General features: G+C 40.8%; 2 protein-coding genes across 2 annotated transcripts in view; both read left to right on the top strand.

Moving 5' to 3' along the window:
• Positions 1-15,876, top strand: part of LOC121641400 (glutamate receptor ionotropic, NMDA 2D) — a 35,330-nt gene extending 19,454 nt beyond the window's left edge. The window contains exons 12-15 of the mRNA XM_041987505.1: positions 31-100; positions 207-324; positions 6,170-6,405; positions 7,277-15,876. Coding sequence (XP_041843439.1) covers positions 31-100; positions 207-324; positions 6,170-6,405; positions 7,277-9,499 — 2,647 coding nt within the window. The 3' untranslated portion in view covers positions 9,500-15,876. The remainder of the gene's footprint in view (positions 1-30; positions 101-206; positions 325-6,169; positions 6,406-7,276) is intronic.
• On the top strand, positions 9,957-10,490 carry LOC121641399 (proline-rich protein 36-like). Its single transcript, XM_041987504.1, has one exon. The coding sequence runs from the start codon at positions 9,957-9,959 to the stop codon at positions 10,488-10,490; it is 534 nt and encodes a 177-aa protein (XP_041843438.1).
• Positions 15,877-23,188: the final 7,312 nt, after the last annotated feature.

Below are 23,188 nucleotides of genomic sequence, written 5' to 3'. Positions count from 1 at the left end.
TGAATGAATTCTTCCTTGATCCTTTCACAGGAAACTGGATGCTTTTATTTATGATGCTGCAGTGTTGAACTATATGGCCAGGAAGGACGAAGGTTGTAAGGTGAGGGCTGACATCAGACCAGCACTTTTGCACACCCACTGTGGATTAGACATGTGCTTGCCTTGCGGTAAGTTTTTCATTATCTTCATGTTGTCCTTTCTACAAGGTGATGACCATAGGCTCGGGGAAGGTTTTTGCCACCACAGGCTACGGTATCGCCCTGCACAAAAATTCACGTTGGAAACGTCCTCTTGACCTGGCCCTGCTGCAGCTGGTGGGAGATGGTAAGAGCTATGTGAAGGAGAGGGTACTGAGTAAAATAATTAGCACAATGCAGGGGCTAAAGGGAGGTTATGGATAAAACAATAAGGTTGGGAAAGAAACAATGGGGAGTGGATGGAGGATGCAGGGGGTAGATGAATGAGAAGATGATGAGAAGTGGAGTGGGGGGAATTATAGAGAGGGAAAAAAATATAAGGTGTTTTGATTGTGACAGAAGCAATAATGATGTGTAGGACAGGTTTGATGGGGCTTTTGAAGAGGTTTGTGAGTCTTTATTTGCCAGTAGAGAGGAGAAATAAAAGGGGGGATGGAAGAAAGAATGACATTATTCGTTTGTTGGTGAAAATGAGCTCCCACTCTTTACCTATCACTTTTATAAACTTATCTTCCTCTTGCTTTTCGTTTTTTCCTGCTTAGGACTGTAAAAGAAAAAAGGATTTATTTCAGTGAGTCAGAGTTGTAAAAAGTCACAACTTGTGTGGTAGCGGATTTGTACAAATACAGATTAACTGAGACTGACACAGAGGCTGAAAACGTGTGAGAGAGAAATAACTGAGAAGAAACACCTGAAAACAGCCTGCAACTTGTGAGTGCAATGAGGCAAAACAAACAAACAAAAAAAAAAAAGATATAGAAACATATTACATAATTCAATAATTGATAGCTATGAAAGCGTTATTATTATTATGCTGTTTGTCCACTTGTGTTTAGGATTAATCCATGAGAGGATGGTTTCTTGTGTTTGACTGAGGGAATCTGTTTTAAGCAAAAGATGCCAGCTCAGTAATGCTTGATTGTCATTTTACACAGTCCGCCACACGCATTTATTGTCTCAATTGGATGCAGCTTGTTTGGCTTTTCCTCGTGCTTTAAATCAGCTTTGCTTATGGCGTGGCGGACAAAGCCCTTTAGCTGTTTCTGGCATGCCGACACTTTAGCTGCTTACACACTGATAATGCCAATTTGGTGCCAAGATCTATTAAATAAGACTGACGTCTGGAGCTGGATAGCTGGACCTGGAAAACAGAGTGAGTGGTAGTGTGTGTGAGTGTGCAAGAAAAAACAGAAAACCCAGCAGCCTTGGCAGGCTGTGTTTGTTGTTTCTTGTAATTCATTGTAAATAACCCTGTTCATGCTCTCTCTGTGTGTGTGTATTAAAAATCTGAACATCATCTGTGGATGTTGAATGATTCTGGCTGCATGAGGGGTTTTACATGCTGAGGGTTCTAGTTGTAGGTAGGCATTGTTGGAGTGGATTACTAAGGAAGAGGATTAGTTTGTTTGGTTTTGGAGAGAAGTGAGGAGGGGGTTCACACTCATCCTACCCCTCGAAGGCTGCATCTCAGCAATCACCCTGCGGCTGAAGAACTCACATCACACCTTTAACTGGGCTAAGTCATGTCACATTGTTACATCATTATTGTTCCATGTCGTGTTGAGTCGTATCATTTTACAACTGCATTAGAGGATAGCAGAGCTCCTCTCAGCTCTGTGAGTGTATTGTTCTCCTTGTTGCTGTCTCTGGCGATTCACACCACAGCTTTAAGAGATGGTGCATTGATCCCACTGCATCTTGTTTCCTGATGAAAGCAAAAGAGCTGAGTAGCAAGATTTCCTTTTCCCTTCTTATCAGATCCACTCCTATTTTTTTGCACAGTCTCATGACTTTGATTCCTAGAATATATTATTCAGTGAGTAGATATTAAAATGTGAGAAATGGGGTTTTCAGCCCTTGGCCAGCAGATTTTTTTTTCTTCTTCTTTTCAGAAATCTTGTATTGAATGCAGAGAGGTTTGTCATGTTGTGATAGAAGCATGGTATTGTATGGGTCATGGTTTACTGCTCAACAACTGAGGCTCAGTGTCTCTGGATGTGGTTGGAGTTATGCCACATCTGGCATATTGCAAAGTGCAAACATGCTTGCTGGCGCGAGCACATTCATATTATGCATGTGTATCTATACACACACAAATACAGTGTCCTTTACTGAATGTCTTTGTGGTGCACGCCAGCTTTGAATTTACAGTGTTGCCAGCTCTACCTGACCTGGGCTGCCAGGAACAACATAGGTGGAGAGTGGATTTGACACACCTGTCAGAATTGGCAGGCCTGAGTTGGCTGCGACTGAGAGGTAGAATCAACTGCCATCACAAAGGTCGAGGGAGGCTGGGAAAGTACACAGTAAGAGGAGAGTCAGATTTAAAAGAGGGAGACGAAGAAGCACAAGATGAATCACTGTGAGTCAAATAGCAGCCGACCCACGAGATGAGACTTAAAGCTCAGGGGAAAAAAGTCAGCTGAGATTTGTGAAGTGGAACACAGACATGAGAATACCTGTTTATCTATACCTTTCTCTAAGACACCTGCTGTTTTCACATGAGGCCACAGATCCTCTGCTAAAGGTCAATGACACTGATAAATCCTCTTCAGTTGGACTATGCTTTCAATTTTGAAGAAAAAAAGAAAGAAACAAAAAGCAGCTCTTTCTGTCCTGGAATGTATGTGTATATGGGTGAACTTGAGACAGAACTGTTGAACCAAAAATGCCATAATCAGAAATAATTGAGTTGGAATAAAATAGATTTTTTGTGATAGATAAGTGTATACATTTCCAATGGCATTTCATTACACTCAGCCAAAGGCATAAAAAAATAGGGAATCAACTTAGGGAAGAGAATAAGTAAAACAACATTTCTGGAAACAAAATTATTAGGGCTGTCAAATGATGAAAAATTTCAATGAGATTAATCACAGCTTTAAATTTAATCACAAATTCCAAGTCATTTCAAAATGTTTTGAGTTTTTATATGCTTGAAATTTGCCCGTTTTTACTGTATTGTATCAGCAGAAAGAGCCAGTGCTACAAATATTTACTGTTAACTGACTCTCTCTTGGGTAAATATCAGATGTCCAAAGGTCAGTAAATGCAGCATGTAATGTACTTCTACATGTTGTTCTAAATCCTCTCTACCATGTTCTAGAATAATTCAGAATTCATATATCATCATCTCACCAACCGTCTCCGTGGTGATAATTTCTGTCATAAAACCAGCAGGATTTGACGGCTGAAGTTAAACAGCCAACATTGATGAAGAAACTCTGATAAAACTGATGATTTGGATAAAAACAGCTTTTTCCTTTTATCATTGCATTACCCAAAGTAAATAACCGTTGATAAACTATATCATTGGCTGTTTGTTTTAGTAATTTTTCTTCACTTTTTAACACTTTTTTCCTGGTCAGTGCTCCTGCCTGGCCCCCCGTCAGAACTTTTCTAGACTCGGCCCTGCATAGCTGAAGTATAAACCCTTTATACAGCTACATCCTCTTGTTGGCCACTGTGTTAGAGAAGGTCCTGCCAAAAACAATACTTTGTGGTAAATATGTGAACCATGATTCACTAGTTTCCTCCTTCTCAGCTAAACAACAAACAAACGCAACGAGAGAAAAGTTGATCAGCTGATCACCAACAGCTGGTGTCATTATTCACGGAGAGGGAGGAAGCGGCTCTACCAGAGATCCACTAGAGCAGATACGTTAGTGCAAAATGCAGCTGGGCTGTCGCAAGTTTAAAAAAGAATGTGGGAAAGGGTGAGGGTGTGGAACCCTCTCACCGGGAAAAGAGTGTGTGTTAAAACACCTTTATTCTTCACGAAGGGAACGTCTATGGGTTGCTCCATTAATGCTGTGTTTATTTTCAACTCCATCCATAGAACCTTTCCCATCGTGCTTCTCCACATCCCGCCATCGTAACAGAGAAATGACAGACATACGGGGCTTGTCATGCATTAATTGTGTTAAAAATTTTGACGCAATTAATTACATAAATTAACGCTTTATATTTGACAGCCCTAAAAATTATTGCAACTTTGTATGCAACAGTGTAAATAGTAAGGTATTTAAAAATATTTTCTTAGATATAATTTATTTATTTATTCATACTCAAAATGTGTAAATGAGTAACATTTTACATTTATTTGATCAATTTACTTTATAATTTTTAAACCTTCTTTGTTTTTCATAGCTACCCTTATATATTTTCAGTTAATTTATTTCTGTATAGTAACAAGGGGGCATTTTTTTTATCCAGTTCTAAAGAAGGATTAGTCACCTGCAAGAGATAAACAGTTGTAATTGTTTAGCTCTGGTGCCACCTGGTAATTAAATAAAACTTCATCTGTCATTGCAACAAGTGCAACGAAAATACAAATAAAATAATTAAATAATTAATTAATTAATTAAATAATTAATTTATTTATTTATTTATTAATTCTCAGTATATTTATTTATTTAGCCTTTTACATCATCTGTAGTTTTTACCTGAGTCTGCCAGCGGGCTGTAGTAGCACTGTGTCCATCTGTTGCTGTAGCTGGAGGCCACGGCTGATTGGCTAATGATGTTCTACAGGAGACACATTAGCCAGATCACACAGATGACTGAACCGACTTCAGCTAAGCCTTGCAAGCTGGCTTAATGATGGCTCAAATAAAAAGGCAAGACCCTGAGCTTTCTCAGCACGGTGTAATGTTGCAAGCAGATGTGTGACTTGTCAGCTTTTAAACTGTATTCTAGCCATTTGATGTGAAATAGTTCAGAGACTGCAGCATGAAGTAAAGGCAACCTTCAGACCTCATTATTGCAGTACAGCTCATCCTGCTATTGTTATTAGTGTAACAGAAAGCTCTCATTACAAGTTCTGTTGGAGAATGGGCCTCTTTAATTCCATCATGAATCATATGCTGCATCTTATCACTGTCCATCTCCATGGTTACACCAGTAATCCTTGCAGCCAATCACAGGTTTAACAGGGAAGTTTAGATTCCTTATGCCGATGAGATCATAAATAAAAAGGCAGAGTTGAAGTTTAAGCAGCCTTTGCTGTGTTCCTGGTTGTTTTAATGATGGGAACCTTGAATCCCCCAGAGTTTACCACCTGGACAGAGATTCTGACGATCCTTCCAGTACAATTAAAAGATTATGATCTCCTCTGTGTCTGCCTATGTCTCTGTCCCTTGCCTATCAGTTCTTCCTCTTGTCCCATTTCACCTCCTTTTTCTCTCCTCTCATGATTTTCAAGCTGAAGAGTTTTCCACTGTTTGTCATAATGACACAATTTCAGGCTCTCGTCCTCCATCTCTGCTCTCCTCCATTCAGCACCCTCTAACACCATCTCATTTCCCCTGACGCCTTTGTGGACAGAGAAAGAATGCAGCTCCCTTATTTCTTTATAAGGGCATTCTTTCAATGCTCTCATTACCTCCCCCCTCTTGTCCATGCTTGTTTCTACTATCAACCATCTTGCTGTGACTCCTGGTCTCTCTTTCCCCTCCTCTGCTCATTTACTCTAGGTTACTATGTTGAGATTAGGTTGTCGATGCCATTTTACTTCTTACTGCGACTTCATTGTTTTAGACTCTCTATCCTTCTTTGTCCTAGTGTCCTTTTTCTTTGTTGTTTCCGTCACAGTGCTTTATATTACTGCCCTCTGACCCTGAGGAGTCACCTTGGTTAATAAACAAGCTATGACCAAGACTATATATCTGCCAAGACTATATATCTGCACTTAAGTATTTATTATTAGCTTTCTATTAAAACAATGAAATAAAGCTAAATTTATCCACCATTACCCTTCTACCAACATGATCCTCACCTTTTAACCCTTGTCTTTTTCTGCCATACTTTACTTGCTTTCTGAGTGTTATTTAATCCACAATTACTCCTGTTTCCTATTTTCTTCCTTCTCCTTCCTGTCTCTGTTCGCCTCCCTCCATTCCCCTGCTCTTACTTATTTTCCTCCATTCTCACCACCCCAATCCCCCACCCTTTCTCATCTGTTTCCTCTCCAGATGAAATTGAGATGCTGGAGCGCCTCTGGCTGTCAGGTATCTGCCATAATGACAAAATTGAGGTGATGAGCAGTAAACTGGACATAGACAACATGGCTGGGGTCTTCTACATGCTGCTGGTGGCTATGGGCCTCAGTCTGCTGGTGTTTGCCTGGGAACACCTAGTCTACTGGAAGCTGCGCCATTGCATGGCCACTAGTTCAGGCAAATTGGACTTTCTCTTGGCAATCAGTAGGGTAAGTGTTTTTGTCTGGGTGGGTAATGTTTTTTTTTCTGCACTAGCTCACTAAACGCCCTACATGTCCTCTTTACCGACATTCTGAAAAGTGTTTCAGAACCACACATCACATTACCCTTTACCATTAACACTGCTTTTTGCACGACACACAAAACACTGCAAGATTATTGTAAACAGAATGGTGTGCATATCACCATGTGGGCACACGTGTGAGCAGCTGTTTTTTATTTATTTATTTATTTTTCTTTCCAGCTTTTTCAAACCCTTTTCTGTTAATGAGTGTGAGTGCTGGAAAGTGTGAGGTCTTGGGTCAGTTCAATTCCACTCAGTCAATTTGCAAGATTAATTGAAATTCAATTCTGCTCACATCATGGGTATTCTGTTCGTTTGACAATGACCTTTGCAGAGAGAACACACACCATATGCATGTGATTATGCCAGTTACAGTTATAGTTTATCCTGTGTTTGCCACTATAGTTGTAATTTATGCATTTCTGTGTGCAACCACACAATGCATGACTGTACTATAAATAGTAAAGACGGTTATTTGAAAAAAGCACTTTTGCATTTCTTTTGAAAATGGAAGTTATTTGGATTTGCTCTGATTTTTTTTTTTCTTATCTACCTTGCTTTTTTGTACATATTGTACAACACTGTTATTCTACTTCCGCACTGGGGTAAATGCAGTCAGTTCATCTCTTTATAATTTGTCTTTACATACAATGTGTTACAGTATTGATTTGTACTACTTTCAAATTAACATTACGATAATAGTGTTTCTTAGTAAGTCAACCTTTCTATCAGGTTTTAATCTGTGAAGCATCTTTCTAGAGTAAACAGTATGTTTCTCGCTTGTTTTGTTTTCTCAGGGCATGTATAGCTGCTGTAGCTTTGAAGATGAAACAGCACCAAGTGGAGCTAAATCTTTGTCTTCTCACCACCACACTGCAATGGTTATAGTTCCATCGCAGGCACATGTTGTCTCAACCGCTATGACCAACCCAGCCATTGCCATAGCGCAACAGCAGCAACAGCCACAGCAGCAGCAACCACAGCCTGTCTACAAAACACCTCTACCAGGCTCTCCTCCCACCGTAGTGCATTCTGGGACAGCACTGGGTTCTTCCAGTACACCAATTGCTGGTGCACCCCTTCCTTGCTCCACCTTCCTGCCCCGGCCAGACCGCAGACTGGCTGTGGTGGATCGCTGGAGGCTGCCCAAATCTGCTACAGCCACCAACCCCATGGCTGCAAGGGGGGGCATGACTGACATGGGGCCCTTTGCTCAGAAAGTCCCACCAAACTGGGCGTCAACTGCTGGAGGGAGTGGGGGACTTGATGGCTATAAGAGATACTATGGTCCCATTGACCCTGAGGGACTGGGGCCCTGCATGGAGCAGCAGGCAGGGTCCCAGACCCCCAAGACTATGCCCAGGGGCCACCCCCAACCCCCTCCAGCTACTGTGGCTTTCTACTCAGAGAAGGGCATGGACCATGGGGTGGGGAAGAGGGTGGTGGGAGGTGGCAGTGGAAGTCAGGGGAAAGGGGCTGTTAAAGCTCTGGGTACTCCCAGACTGCCTCCCAAGAGTCAGGCCCCTCTGCCTCCTACACCCCCACTGCCACATCCCTCTCCCCCTCTCCCCTCATCCTTCTGGAGAAAGCGCAGACCCAAGAAGCCCAAAGAGCCTGGTGGGCCACTGTATGAGAACATTCTACCCCTAGGGCGGAGGGCAGGAGCACGAGATGGAGTGAGGGAGGGAGGAGGGAGGAGGGCACGCCCCCTCTCTCCACCGCTCTCACTACCTGTACCAGTGCCCCTCAGCCCCTCCTATACCCCTCCTTCTCCTTCTGCATCCTTGCACTATACATCTTCGTCCTCTTCATCGACCACCTCGTCCACATCCACGTCCTCATCTGCCTCATCTTCTCGCTCCACCTCTCCCACCTACTCTTACAGCTCCTCCAGGAGCACACGAGACAGGACTGGAGGAATAGATGGAGAGGATGACGATGACGATGAAGAGTTGACAGAGGAGTCGAGCCTTCTCCTCGGGAGGGGGAGAGAGAGGGAACGCTCAATCATCCGGCCTCGTTCCCTCAGCCATGGACGTCTACCACCACCCATACCCCCTAGGAAACCACGCACATCATGGGGTGACAGAGAAAGGGAACGGGAGAGGGAGAGAGGAGGGAGCCAACTGTCTCAGCTCCAAGAATGGTGGGCAAGCTGGAGTGAAAGAGAGAGGAGTGGAACAGGTGGGGATGCCGACAGACAAAAAAGGGATAAGAAGAGAAGAAAAGAAAAAGAGAAAGAGAAGAAGAAAAAGAAAAAGAACAAGAAGAGGAAAAAGAGGGAGGAAAGGGAAAGAGAACGGGAGAGAGAAAGGAAGCGCAGAAAGATTAAAAAGAAAAAGAAGAAAGCACTGAAGACAAAGAAAAGGAAGAAATCAACTGGTGGAAAACGGTCTGAGCCTGAGGAGGGAGATGTGGAACCAGAAAGGGAAGGAGACGCAGAAGGAGACAGGGAAGGAGGAATACAAGACTACTCTTCCTTTTCTGCCCAGTATAGGAGCACATTTGGGGACAAGGGGCGGGATTCATGGGAAGGAGAGAGGGAAAGAAGCAGGAGAGATGGAGGAGAGGAGGCCAATGATAGGGAAGAGGACGACAGTGGAAGAAGTAGGGAGAGGCGTCCCAAATCCTCACACTCACATTCTAGACATCGTACTCCCAGTAAACGATACCCCAACTTGAATAAGCTTCCCGCATCAGTTAAATTTTGGGTGAATGGAAGAGGAAATGACTCCAGTGGTCCTCCGACATCCCTCCACCCACTTCTTCCATCATCCAAGCGGCGAAGAAGTGGAGGTTTGGAAAGAGAAGATAGTGGCAGAATTGGAGAGCGGCGTCCTTTGTTAATGCATTATGAAAAAGAAAAAGCACAGACTAGAGAAGGGCTGTCCTTTCATGAGTGGGACTCTGACGAAGATGATGATGACGATGATGATGAGGAGGAGGAAGAAGAGAGGGATAGAGTGAGGCAGCGAATACAAGACAGGGGAAGGAGAGCGGGTAGGGGGGGCGGTCTCTGAGTCAGAGAGGGACAGGGCCAGGGTAGAGGACAGTTACTCAGATGAGGGCTCATCAGGGGAGTTTGGTCGTTTTGAAAGATACTGGGAGGAAGGTGCAGGAGGAAGTAGCACTGGAATAGGAGGCATAGGTGGGGGAGGCTGGTTCTTTGGTACTTATCCCTCCAGAGAGAAAGGAGGCAGCATCAACAGTCGAGATGATTCCTTATTAGGAACTCGTGCAGAGGGTTGGATCGGTGCTGATTTCTGGGGGTCAGGACCTGGCATTGGTTGGGGATCTGGGGGTGGAAGCGGAGGGTTGGGCTCACAGTGGCCACCACCCCCAACAGCATTCCCTCCACCTAGACGTTACTGGTCTATGGACAAGATTCCTGTGAAGGGAGAGAAAAAGTGGAAGAGTGGTGGAGGGAAAAACAAAGCAAGAAGTAGGGAAAGAGGGGAAGAAGCAGGACGGTCAACTATGTGTTCCTGTAGCCTTTACCCCCAACCGCATCCTTATCCACATCCCCACAACCGCTCGCACACCTCCCACTCCAAAAGAGGAGCCTCAGCACTTTCCCATAGCCAAGAGGAGCTTCTCCCCCACTGCCACAGCTTCAGCGGGGGCTCTCGTCCCAAGCCCCTGCCTCCAAAACCTGATTCCAGCCAGGCCAAATCAGGCAGCCAATCTAACCTCAGCCTCAGCACACAGCCTACAGACCATCCACCACAGCCCTCACCATCACCACCACAGCAGCCGTCCATGTCTCCTACCTCCCTCCCAATGGCCATCCCACCTCCGCCTTCGTCATCCTCTGTCTCACCACCAGCAGGGGTAGGGATGGCAGCCCAGGCCCAGGCTCAGGCTTCAGCCAGTGCCAAACTCCAGTATCAGAGACTGCGCTCTGTGCCACAGCCACGGAGGTTTTACTCTCCCCACCTGCCACTCAAAGCCAAGAGCCTGTGCTCACGTCGAGGGTCGGCCCACTTTTCCAGCCTGGAGAGTGAGGTATGACAGGGGGAGAGGAGAGAGGGAGACATGGAAGCAAGCGCCACTGCTATTGAAAACCATGGTGCCACGGCAGCAGGAGCCAGGGATAACAGCAGAGAAATGGCTGCCTTGGTGACCTTAGGTAATCAATTAGCAAACATCACTACAGGAACTAATATGGACAGTAGTTCTATTGCTAATGCCATTCTTGGCGAGAGCAACACTATTGCCACCCACTCCATTGTACGCGTTCTTGTAAGGGCCACAGTGAGACGCCACACCAGGGTGAGTTACATCCGTCTGGATGGTTCCCACGACGACGAGAGTGACGGCGAGGCTGCTTCACCGGAGACAGCAGCCCCAGAACTTCTTCTCTGCTCAGAAATGAGTTTTGTGATGTCATCTTCGGTTCTCCTCCCCTCCCCAAGTCACAACTGTGGATAACAGTAGTCTCCAACCTGTGAGTAATGATGTCATGACTGCACACACATGCATGCACACAGAAACACAGAGAATATGCTTGAAACGTCTCCCTCCCTCTGGCTTTGAGAACACACCTTGGTGGGATGAGGAGAGACCCACTTACTCCCAAAAGATGCCAGTACTTGGTCTCTAGCTTCTGGCTCCTCATTGGCTGTTGGCTTCTGAAAAGGACTGATGGACTGCTTCTTGGTGATAGAGAGACTACTCCCTCTTCTTCCCTTTTATAAATCAGTTGAAATGAAAAGCAATGCAGTCACCTCTCTCATGCACTCTCTGTCTGATCACCTTTCATTGGACAGTGAGGACAAAGCTACTTATTTGCCCTTTGACCTCATGACACCATCAGACCCATCTAGCTCTACCCCAGGACCATCTATGTGATGTCACGTTTTACTACAAATCCTTTTAACCAGTCAGACTGAACAGGAACCTTTTTTTCCTCTAACCTGTTGGAGCTTGTCATGTCACCTCTGGTCCAACTGGAAAATTGAACTAAGTATAAAAAAAATCAGAACAACAAACTCAACATTAAAAGAGAAATGACAATAAGAACAAAAAAAAGACATGTAGCAGAATTTCTTTTTATGTCTGTCTTTACGTTTCTTATCAAGACCTCTCTCCCAATCCCCTCTTTTTATTCTATCAATATATTTCTCAGACTGTGTTAGTGTTTTAATAAAGAGGAGGCTGGATGTGGCTAGTGTTGGAAGTGGGAATGATTTTATACCAGAGCCAAATTTTCACTCAAGAGCTTTTAAGCTGGATTGGTTTTCAAGTAATTTGCTTTCTTAGATAAAATCCTGTCTTTGGTTTCCACACATGAACAACAGCTAATTCACCCTCATGTAAGTGGATCAGGAGGATGATTGGTGCAATATCTGTAATTGGCACTAGATGGCTGCATAATATTCAAATAAGCTTTTGATACAGTTGTGGAAAAGTCTTGTGGGCTGTTTGATCGTTGTAGCTGCATGATACAGAGCATGAGGTGTGTAGCAATGAATTTAATTATTTTTATGAAAGTGTTAAGTCAGGATTTATTCAGAGGAAATATGAGGAATTCAAACTAACTGCAGTTCATAGCTAAAACTCTCTTAGGATAAGATTCAGTGTTGCCACATATTATACCATAGCTGGGTTTGTGGATGATGGATTACGTGAAGCACAATTCCTCACTGTATTTTTAAAAGAAATTTGTGCCACAGTGGTAAACGCACAATCTCTAGATAACATATTCTGCTGATATAGCTATTCACATGATGTTAACTAATGTTGCTTTTGTTGAATATAGATTTCATTGTAACCAAGGGTCAAACAGTAAAATACCAAGACACTTGCACGAGGAAGTGATTTGGTATTCCTTTTTACTTTTGGCAAATAAGACTGAATGACATACTGTGAACGTTTTGAGGTGCATACACAGTAGCTGACACTTCACTGAATGCAGTGATAACTCCTGTTGTCAAGATTATCAGATGACTGTTTGACTTTGAGCAATATTTCCACCTTCAATGTGACAGGGATGCAGTGGCACATCATTGTAGGTGTTTTTCTGATCTGTTGCTTCAATCAGGGTTGGATGTTCCACATTTTCTGTTATGCTTTTGCCAATAGAATACATGTCAACTAATTTGGTCAGATTGTGATTGTAAAAGATTAATCAAATCTGCAGCACATGACTTTTGGTGACAAATACTCTATGAATACAAAATGCTACATGTTCCAGAGTGTGTAGTGATGTGTAGCATGGTGACTTCTGTGAGCGGCACCAAAAGCCATTTACTGTGCAAATGTGCCAATAATGCAGTACATATACTCTATTTTCATAATGTTGGCATATCTACTCATCTCTCACACTAAGACCAGCCACAGCCCAGCTCTTCTATTGTAGTTGAATGTAGCGTTGAAATGATGTAGCAAAAGAACATCTATTTTACTTTGTAGCTTTTTGGATGCTGTTGATAATGGCTAGAAATGTGGGGGGAGGGGGGCTTGACCTGGTATGTGAAGGGCTGCGCGTTGTGTTTGTGCATGTCGTCACAGATCAAAGGGTTAGTTGACCTTCTCATGTCCCCTTTTTCATTGCTTTGCCCTTCTTGAGCCCAGACTGTACTTTTTATCTGCACATGGATTGCTTTTTTTTCCTAAGTCTGCATCAGGAAATTTTGAAAACAATCTGATTTTAGAGAAATGCTTCTCCCCATCCTCCAGAAAGCCCCAGACTCATTGCATGTTTAACGGAATGAAATTGCCTAGATTTGTGGGGGGAGGGTTGCATAGGTCAATTGTAGGATATGCTTGGGAACCGGGACAGCCGCCTATCAGTGAGATAATAAGCTCACTCTACTCTACACCCCAGTAGCTGAAACCACGGCAACAGTCCGACTGCTTCCTGTGTTGCTGAACACAGTTATTTTCAACCAATTAACAGGGCTTAAACCTGCTGTGTCATTGAGCATTAGTGATTTCTATTGAGGCGCTAATACTTAAGTCTGTGACTGCATGAACAGAAGTGACTCTTTAAAACCCTCTGGCTTATTTTGTTTAATTTATTTATTTTAAGCTGAGAAAAAAGAATATATTGAAATATACTATGTTTTTGAGAATGTACCATGTTATACTGTGATTTAACTGAGATATTTTATTGTATTCAATCATCATTTGAATTCTATCATTTATCTATAAAGAAATATATATGTACAAATAAATATATACATATATATACATACAGGTATATATATATATTAGTTAAGTTTGGTATATTTGGAGGAAGTGTTAGATGAAATAGTTTTAAATGTTTTAGCTTTGTAGAAATTCTAGACTCTGAAATCATTTTTGAATTTTGATTCCTCCTATATGACTGTGAAGACATTAGTGCCTGTGACAAAAAAGACAAGTAAAAGTCAAAACTCTGTTCATCTGTATCTACTATAGCTATCAGTCTGTCACTCCTCTAGTACTACCTAACATTGCATTTTGACATATGCTGCTTTTCCATATCAATATGTTTCTCTTACACACTCTGCTGTCTGTTTTGCTTTCTGCAGCCCAATGTGGTTCTTTTTCCTGGTTTTCATTAATAGCCTACAAACCGTGGACACCTCTTCTCTTTTAAATTTCTATCACACGGTGGCCACATCTTTTTTTTAATTAACCCATCCATTGACCTTTGCTTTTTTTCCCCTTTGATCACTTTCTTTTCATATCAGCTCATCCCTCTGTCTGTCTCTCACTTAGCAAAAAAACAGAGACCAGTAGATACTGTGTTCTTGCTCCTTTTGACTGATTGTTGATGATGATGATCAATTAATTGACTGATGAAATAATTCATGAACGATGTTACAATTACTGATGTGACTGAAGTGTGTATCTGACGACCACACCACTGTAGCAAGTCTGGGCTGTACCACACCACCAGCAAGCAAGTGGGGCCACAGTTGCTATGGTGTTGCCATGGCATTTTAATGGTGTTGCCATGGTGTCCTCTGCACCGCCACCACCTGGTGCCTGTTGGGTAATATAGCTTAATGTCCTTCACTTTCCTTAAAATACTGGTCAATATCTGCTTATCAGTGCTGACCTCAATGAATGGGAAGTGAAATATTTAAAAAGATGGCTTTGGACAAGTGCTGTAACGCAGCACATGTCTACTGTCAGAGCTGATCTAGACTGGACTGGCTTGCATTGAAATTACTTAGGATGTTGATGTTGTGCTGATTAACCCTTAAAGTTCAGTTTGTGTTGCCTTGCATGCGATCCCTAACGCTTTATATCACTAATGACCTGAAACCAGTTGGGACAGATGTGCGTTTGCTTCCATATTTCTCATACTGATTATAAAATGTGTTTCATGTTGAAAAAGAACATGATGTATTGCACGAGCTCAAATTATGACCCCACTCCAGCTTGACTCCAGCTTGCTTGTTTTTCATCTTCCACAATTTCTAAAAAATGCATATACACAAATTTGCTGTGCATTCATATTTAAGAGTCAATACATACATCACCAAGGCTGATCCTCGTCTTCTGTCAGCCCTCACTCAATAGCATTTCATTTAATCATTTTAAGTAGTCTGATCATTCCACACATGCGTTAAAAACACTCAAACACTCATTCAATAAATACACTAATTTCTTGAAGATGTCAAAAATTTTGTCCACCCGAGGGAGCTAAGTACTTTCACAATGATTTGATACTTGTTTAGACTACTTACATATTCCCTTTACTTTCTACTGTCTTACCTTTTCTCATACAGCAGCTCCTGTATGAAGCAGTCTAGTTTCAGTTTGCTTTACTTTGCAGACTTGCCCTTTTTTTAATTTATCGGTTTGTCACAATCTGCTTTAAATTATCAGATTTTCTCCTGGCGTGCATTGAATAGTCCAGTCCAGTCTAGTACAGTGTGCTCCAGGCAACTCTAGGGCCTGAGTTTGTAAGTAATCCTAATGCAGCCTCAAGCTCATCCCCTTTCTCTATTGGCCCATGACCTGGGAACCAATACGTGTGGTGCTCCAGAATTCAAACAGGGTCCTCATTGGCTCATTTGGCCATGAATTATATCAAGGAAATACAGGAGTGTTACACGTAGCACTCATCAGGTCTAGGGTCTGCATGTTGCACCATGAAAAGCTTATCCTGCTGCAGTAACAGAAACCATATACCCACAGAAACCAGTGTGTGTATTCTCAGCATTGTACAAGGCCCAGTTCTGCTCTAGTAACCTTGCCAACATACAGGCCTATTTACAGGTTGCTAAGGCGGGTTGCTAGTAGGGTGATGTTGCTCCTAGCCCAGACTGGTCTGGTCTATGCCCTAATTTAAATGTGTTAGTTTATTTGACATTGTCTTTCTGGGGTGGGGCTGGAGGGTCAGTGCTGCACTTACTTCCTGAGAATTGCTTCATAAAATATGATTCTCTTTAATTAATGCCAGTGGTGCTGTGTCTCCTTCCAATTCTTTTGTCGCTAAATGTGAGTGTGAATAAGGAGCTTTGGGGTTGTGGTTTGCAGTTTGGCATGTCCGAGTGTATCTTTCACCTTGTGACAGTGTTCTTCACACAAACCTTGAGTCAGTCAGACCCCCTTAAAAAACAAATGTATGGAGAACTAGAAGAATGCTGTCTATGGTATTCTCACAGTGAGAGTGTTTGTGTGTATGTTTGTGCATTCTTGCTAGCACAAAATTTCCAGAGGTTTCTCAGTTCTTGTCAGATTTCTGCTTTGATCTGACCAAAGCGAGCCTAGTGTAATCCTCTTTCTTCGCCCTTAAAGGAAGCATCATACCTAATGCTTCTCCTCAACTCTCAACCTCTTCCAGCAACAAACATCATCCACGTGTCTACACACAGTGGTTTTGCTGATGAGAACAGAAATTGAACTGACTTTACCCTAATGCACTTTTCTGAAATCATCCTGTGTAGAAATTTTATTTACACTAAAATCCCTATGATTTTAAAAACTTTTTGTTTGAAAGTTCTCGTAAAGTTTAAAAATCCATGAATACAGCTTATTCAAGTATAAGAAGACATCTAATAAGAACCTGACACATGATACTCAGCAAGTGTTGAGGGGGCCTTAAATATGTTTTGTTCTACTCCCTTTGCGCCTGCGATCTGCTAATTAGCCATGCTTTGTCAGTATGATGGGCTAATGGCTAATTGCATTGTGAGGCCTCTGTGTGTACATGCAGTAATGACTTAACGCTCTAATAAGATTGAGTTACAGGCAGTTGGATCATGATCTCCCCAAACACTGATCTGAGGTCAGTGTTATGCTTTTCTCTCTAATGACTATGATGAGAGATTGGAGGAGATAAACTGATCCTCAAACTCCCAAGAGGGATTTCTATCACTTGCATAATGTCCTGTCATCTGTCTTAGAGATGCAGTTTGATGCCAGCAGTGATGGAGTTTGTTTTGTCAAATACTAGGCAACAACCTTTCTTTTTCCAACAATTTCTCATTTTTAATTATACCCAGTTGGTGTTGTATTATATATAATAAATGAGCCTGATTACCTTGTAAAGTTTGTGTTTCTGTTGAATAAACAATACAGTCAAATGGGTGGGTAATACCATCAAAAATGTGCCAAAAGCCCCTGTAATATTCTCCAGTTGACATTCAGACTTGTTTTGAGTTGTTTGGTGGATTGAATGACTGCACTATTTCTGAATATTAAGGAAAAAACATGTTGAATATTTGTACCCTTTATTTATTTTTCACTGTCAGGGACCTCAGTGGTGTGTAGAAGATTCATATAACAACTTGGCACCTCCTCCTCATGCTGGTAACAAGCCTGGTCACATTTTGCTGTCAGATGACATCCCATTCTTCAGCAAGGAATTGATAAAGATCAAACAGTGTGGTTATGTTGGTCAGTTAGGTGCCAATCAGGTAACAGTCATACATTAGTGATTGGCACACACCTGACAGGACTTGAATCTCAAAACAAGAATTAATACAAACAGGAGAATATTGAGGGGACTTTGGGACTTTTTTTGGGGGGGGGGGGCATTAACCCCACGCTTAACTGTGTTGTTCTTTCCACAGAAGCATTATCCTTACAATTATACCTCACTGTAAAGTTGACTAATCAGGCTTTCCAAAAATGTATAGGACAAAATCAGTTGGTATTATTACATGAGAAGAATAATAACACAAATTTCCTTCCTTTCTGTGCTATAGATATGGATAAACATATAGAAATATATCCAATGTATATTGTGGATTGGTTGATTTTAACCCAGTGAAGCAATCTATGCTTTTCTTCAGATTCTTTTCTCATCCACCTCCCCTGTCCTCCACGCTACAGCACCTCCCGTCCTCAGTCACTTCAGTTCCAACTTCATGGTCACACACATACACAGGCATTAACGCAGGCACTGTACAGTGACACACACACAACGGTGTGTGGGAATGGAGGAGTGTGGTGCGTTGCGTCCCTGCTGAGGTGCAGCAGATTGATCCTGTACTGATCTTCCACCGCCTCCCTGGGGATTTGTAACGCATGTCTGCAGCGCAGGGCTTTACACACTCTCACTCTCTTTTGTCTTTGTCTGTCTCATTCTGGCTCAGTGTGTTGTCGCTATGCAGTGCAGTGGCCTTGCGCTCCTGCACCTCTTCACCCTCCATCTTTCTCAGTAATCTGCCAATTAGGCATCCCCTTTATTTTTCTGTTTTTATTTTGTTTTAATTATTTCTCCTTGAACTGACTGATATTCATTTTCACTCTGCCTTTCTCTATCGCTTACTCTTCATTACAACCATTCTGTCCTCACAGAGGAGTTTTCCTTTCTTCTGCATGTTATTGATGCATCTTCTTTTGTTTATCCACAATTTTTCTGTGATACTATCTGCTGCATACAAAAAGCAGAAAAAACTTTTTTGACCATTTTAAATTTCCATTTGATTTTAATTTATAATTTTTATATCTAATTTCTATATTGAATATCTATATCTGTGTATATCCACACAATCTTTACTCTCTCACACACACACAGCACATGCGGAAAGGGTGTTGTGTTTCTCTTTTATCATGTGTGCAGAGCCGCAGGCTTCTACAACTCATCAGCTTGATCTCTGGAGTTGAAAAAAAAACATCCAAGCATCCTTTCATCTCGTTTTTTTTTTTTTTTTTTTTTTTTTTTTTGCGGCTACACAACCAATCTCTTGCTTCCTCCATTTTCACATGAGCCACACTGGGCCTCGACCAGGAATAAATGAGCTAACTGACCCACAGCTGATAGTGTTTATTTATGTGAGAGAGACAGTTGCTGTGTCTCTGTGTGTTTGTATGTTAGTACGGTTGCATACTTGTCACCATACCGAGCAGTATTTTATTAGTAGTAACAGTGATGTGCCTGTTTGCATAATAATACAAATACCGTATTGTAGGCAAATTTGACATTACTTTCACTTTTCGTACTCAGGCTATCATGCTGAAAACATTTAAGCAATGTGTATTTCCAGTTGTTGTTTTTTCATGGAGCTTTTGCTTTTACTGAAACTGGTCCACAGTAGACCTACTTGTTGCACTATCTGTACCCAAAGGAAAACCAAAAATAAAGATTTTATCATATACATGAATTTCCTATCTTCAGAAACCAATGAAACACAGAGGAAAATGTACACTAAGGCTCCTCCTTTTAATATATTCTCTATTAACTTCTTATTCTAGTAAAAATGAACAAAATGGACTTTATGAGTTCCTAGTGCCTAAGGTGATGTCTTAAAAGCAACTTGTTAGTCTGAAATATTCCATTTACATAAAGGTAAAACAGAGGAAGGCAGAAAATGGAACAAGAAAATGTTTGTTACTTTGTGTACTGAGTTAAGTTGTTTATTTACTTTGGTATTTTAGATTACTTTTGTTTCCGACATTGCCAGAATGTACAGTAGAGAGGATGGACAGTTTGTATGGTAGCAGTCCTTCAGACAAACCTATACAATCTACAAAAAGTTTAAATTTGGTTCATTGTGTGACCAGTATGTTTGAAGCAACACTACCACTACACCTAGAGTGCAGTAATTATTCATGCTATATTCCAGTTTGTCTGTTTGTGTGTCTGTGTGTCTAATGCTACCTGCCCAAAGGGAATTCATCCTCGAGAACTGGGATAAAGATTAAGATATCCTCAGACTTTACCTTGTTCTCCATTCGCCTCATTATCCAATTGCCCCTGTTATCCTGAATCCTCTGCTCTCCTTTCATCCTTCCCCTTGAGCGCATTTTGTTCACAACCTTTTCTTCCTCCCTTCAGCAGTAAGAAAGCTTTGGCAGCCCACTGCTGAGGCTTTGAGTTCTTGTTAGTATATTGCACATTACATAAATAGTAATAGGTTTTAACTCGCATGTGTTTCACTCATGTTAGTTTGTAGATGACCTTCTGGCTTTGTAATCGTCCTAAACTTAATATGTTCAAGGCATAAAACTCAGCATTCACTAAGTGGAAAGGTTTTGTCAAATATCATTATTTTTTTAAAGGTGCAGTGTGTAACTAAATGAAAAAGGTCAATGACAGCAAAGATTAATATATCATTAAAAATTGTCTTTATTTTGGTATCTAACAGCTTTATTCTCTTAGAGCATGTCATTTGCCATGGGCTCAGATACATGGCAGCAAATATATTTGTGCCACTGTTTTTACTGCGGTGTCTCTGAATGGACAAACAGCTCTGCGTGTGAAGTTAGAACTCTCTTAGCTTTAAAATTTCAGTGCTGGCTTTGTTTGGTAGGTGCTAGAGAACCATTTGGGATAAGTAACACCTTAAAAGGCACACAGAAAAAGCACCTGAATCCTCTGGATCCACTCACAGACAAAAACACAACTTTAAGACTGTTTGCTGTTAAATTCCTTTTCACCACAGAACAGGGCGGCATACAGTGAACAACAAGCTTACCAACACAGTATAACAGCTGTAGAGCCCTCTTTCTCTCAGTAGTTTATATATATATATATATATATATATATATATATATATATATATATATATATATATATATGGATCATAAGGTGTCACGCTAAAAATTAAATTAATGCTATTATGCCTCTTTTACCAGTTTATGCAGCAATTTGCTAGAAACTGTACCCATCAAACATCATGGTAATTTGTTATTACACACTATATCTGAAACTGAATGATTTAAGGTTATACAAAGAAATTTTATGTGAATTCTCCACTGAGGAAAAGTAGAAAATGCAGTTCTCTAACATGTGGTTAACACAGTGAATGGGCATTATTAAGATAAGCCACATCATTTTCTTAGTCCTTGCTAAGCAGACTCAGGATTTAAACTGAACAAGAAGAGTAAGTAAGAATTACACTTAAATAAAAGAGTGATCTAATTAGGAAAAAAAAAGAAAAGTAAAAATTTGAATCCATGGATATGTATAATTTCAGTTTTTTTTTTCTAAATGCTGTTGAAAAATAAAGAAGAAAAAAGAAGTGTTGCTATGAACCAAGCAGTTTTTTTCTAAAGCTCACATAGGATGTTTTTTTTTTTTTTTTTTTAAGTTTCTTTCTTTCATATCACTGCTTATATTTATGGTTCAATTTTTCTTAATTTTCTTTTTTTGACAAAATGTTGGAAATTTTAGGAAAAGAGTTTAAATAAAAAATAAAAATGAAAAAATATATACATATACCCCTCACAATCTTACTTGAAAAAGTAATACCCTTTTCCACAAAGCTTTCTACTATGTCCTTCATAAACAGATTAACCTCTTGTGTTCAGCCAAAGCTTTAGTTTAACTTCACTTTTACAAAGAAGGATAACTCAATGCACTCATAGGAAATATGCCAATTTTATCAACTTTTAACTTGTATTAATATGGCTGCATGTTAAGCATTACTGCAACAAAAACAGGACCAGTTATGTAGGAAGCAACTTACTGAGAAACTAATGCAAACTATAACTTTTGTTTAACCCTTTAAGACGGATTGGCCCTTAAAAGGGCTGAAAAATTACAAACATAATCAGCAGCTATAAGGAAAATAATAAAACAAGACAGTGCTAATCATTTTCAACTGTGGCTCAAATTTTAGACAAAAATTGCATTTTAGTGCAAAACATTAATGTTTAGAAATGATCTTGCTGCAATGGTATCTGTGTGCATGAGATCAGTGTTAGCATAATGTTATCCTCTGTTAAATTATAGGAAAATAGGCAAGGATAAAACATTTCACATTTCGCCTCTGTTTTATGGCAATTTACCCAGACATAGCAACAGGCACAAAAATTTTAATACCCAAACTGCATTCTCTGAGGTCCCCAAATTTACCTAAATACCAAGAAAGTGTATATGAATTTTATTATTGGCCAGGACTTAAGGTGTTAAAGGAAAAAATTATTTCTGACTCACCTACATGCCTCAGAAAAAATAAACTACTGATACTGTGTCAGTAATTAAAAATATGTAACTTACTGATTTGTTACAGGAGACCATAACAGTTTAGGATTAAAATGCAATCACTGCAAGTTTTAAAGTAAAAAAAAAACGTTCATAAATTATATTCCTATATGGAGAGTGTGTCGGGTTAAACCACAAGCAATACTTTAAATTTTGTTTATATGTAATCTATAATATAAATACATACAACGCATAAAATATGTGGTAAATACAATACCAGTCCCAGATTTTACACTGTCATTGGAAAGAAACATAAATAAACAGGTTTAACGTATGAATTTGTAAAGAGGTCAAAATCTGAACAACTGCAGAATCGTTCTTTATTAAATGCTTTTATACGGAATGACAACTCACTCAAGATATTTGGGTGTTCACGTGTTTACCATACAGATTTGAATTGATTTTACACTCGCTTCTCATTTGTCCATCTGACTTTTCAGTTCAACACTATTCGTTGTTACAGTGAGAGGCAGGTCAGCAGTAAAATAAATATGTAGAGCAGGCTTATTTGTTTCGGCGCTGAGTTTGTAGGCCATGTTGACAGATCCTGTTCGCCTGCCAAATGTCTCATCTGACTGGCGTGGAGGTTTTTTGCTCTCTTCCAAACACACAGCAGACCACGCTTCATTAAAAAAGCAAACAGAAGCGCTCCCCAACAGAAAACCAATACTGGCAAACCCAGCCAATTTGGTTCTGAGCAGACAAATTTAATAGGCAGATATGATTACCACACACAACACTTCTCCCCTGATTCCACAAACAACAGTTAGGCAAGTCAATTTACCTTAATTTCATTGGATGAGAAAGCCAGTCTGCCAGGTTGAAGTCGTTGCTCACTGCGAATGAGCACTTGTTAGATGGTAATGGATGCGTGTAATTGGTAAAGTGCTGATTGCTCCCCCAAAAAGATTCCTTCAGTGGAGAATTTTCTGTTTCATTAAGCCATGGTCAGAAATAATAATATAGCCATCTGTAGACTTAAGCTAAAAAAGGGAATGGGGGGTACTTTACATTCATCTATCATAATTTTTAAGATGTAACCTGTCCCTCTGCTTTTATTCACACACACACACTCACTGTTATGATTAAACACTGGAAAGCAAGCTTCGATGGGCCAGCAAAAGCACACTGATACGGACACTTGAGAGCCACAAGTGCTTACTCATCCTGTCGCATGGGGAGTAAGGTTGTGAGCCATTTCGTTTAATTTTTTAATGAACTGATTACTTTGAGTGCATCATCTGCAGCTCATATTTTTTCTTCTCCATCTCTTTCAGTCTTCCCTAAGCAAGGGTATTTTCCAAATTTATTGTGATGCCAGAACGAGAGC

The sequence above is a fragment of the Melanotaenia boesemani genome, chromosome 6, assembly GCF_017639745.1.
Source record: "Melanotaenia boesemani isolate fMelBoe1 chromosome 6, fMelBoe1.pri, whole genome shotgun sequence".
Lineage (NCBI taxonomy): Eukaryota > Metazoa > Chordata > Actinopteri > Atheriniformes > Melanotaeniidae > Melanotaenia > Melanotaenia boesemani.
The sequence above is the reverse complement of the archived record's forward strand: the minus strand, read 5'-3'. Positions and strand labels throughout refer to the sequence as shown.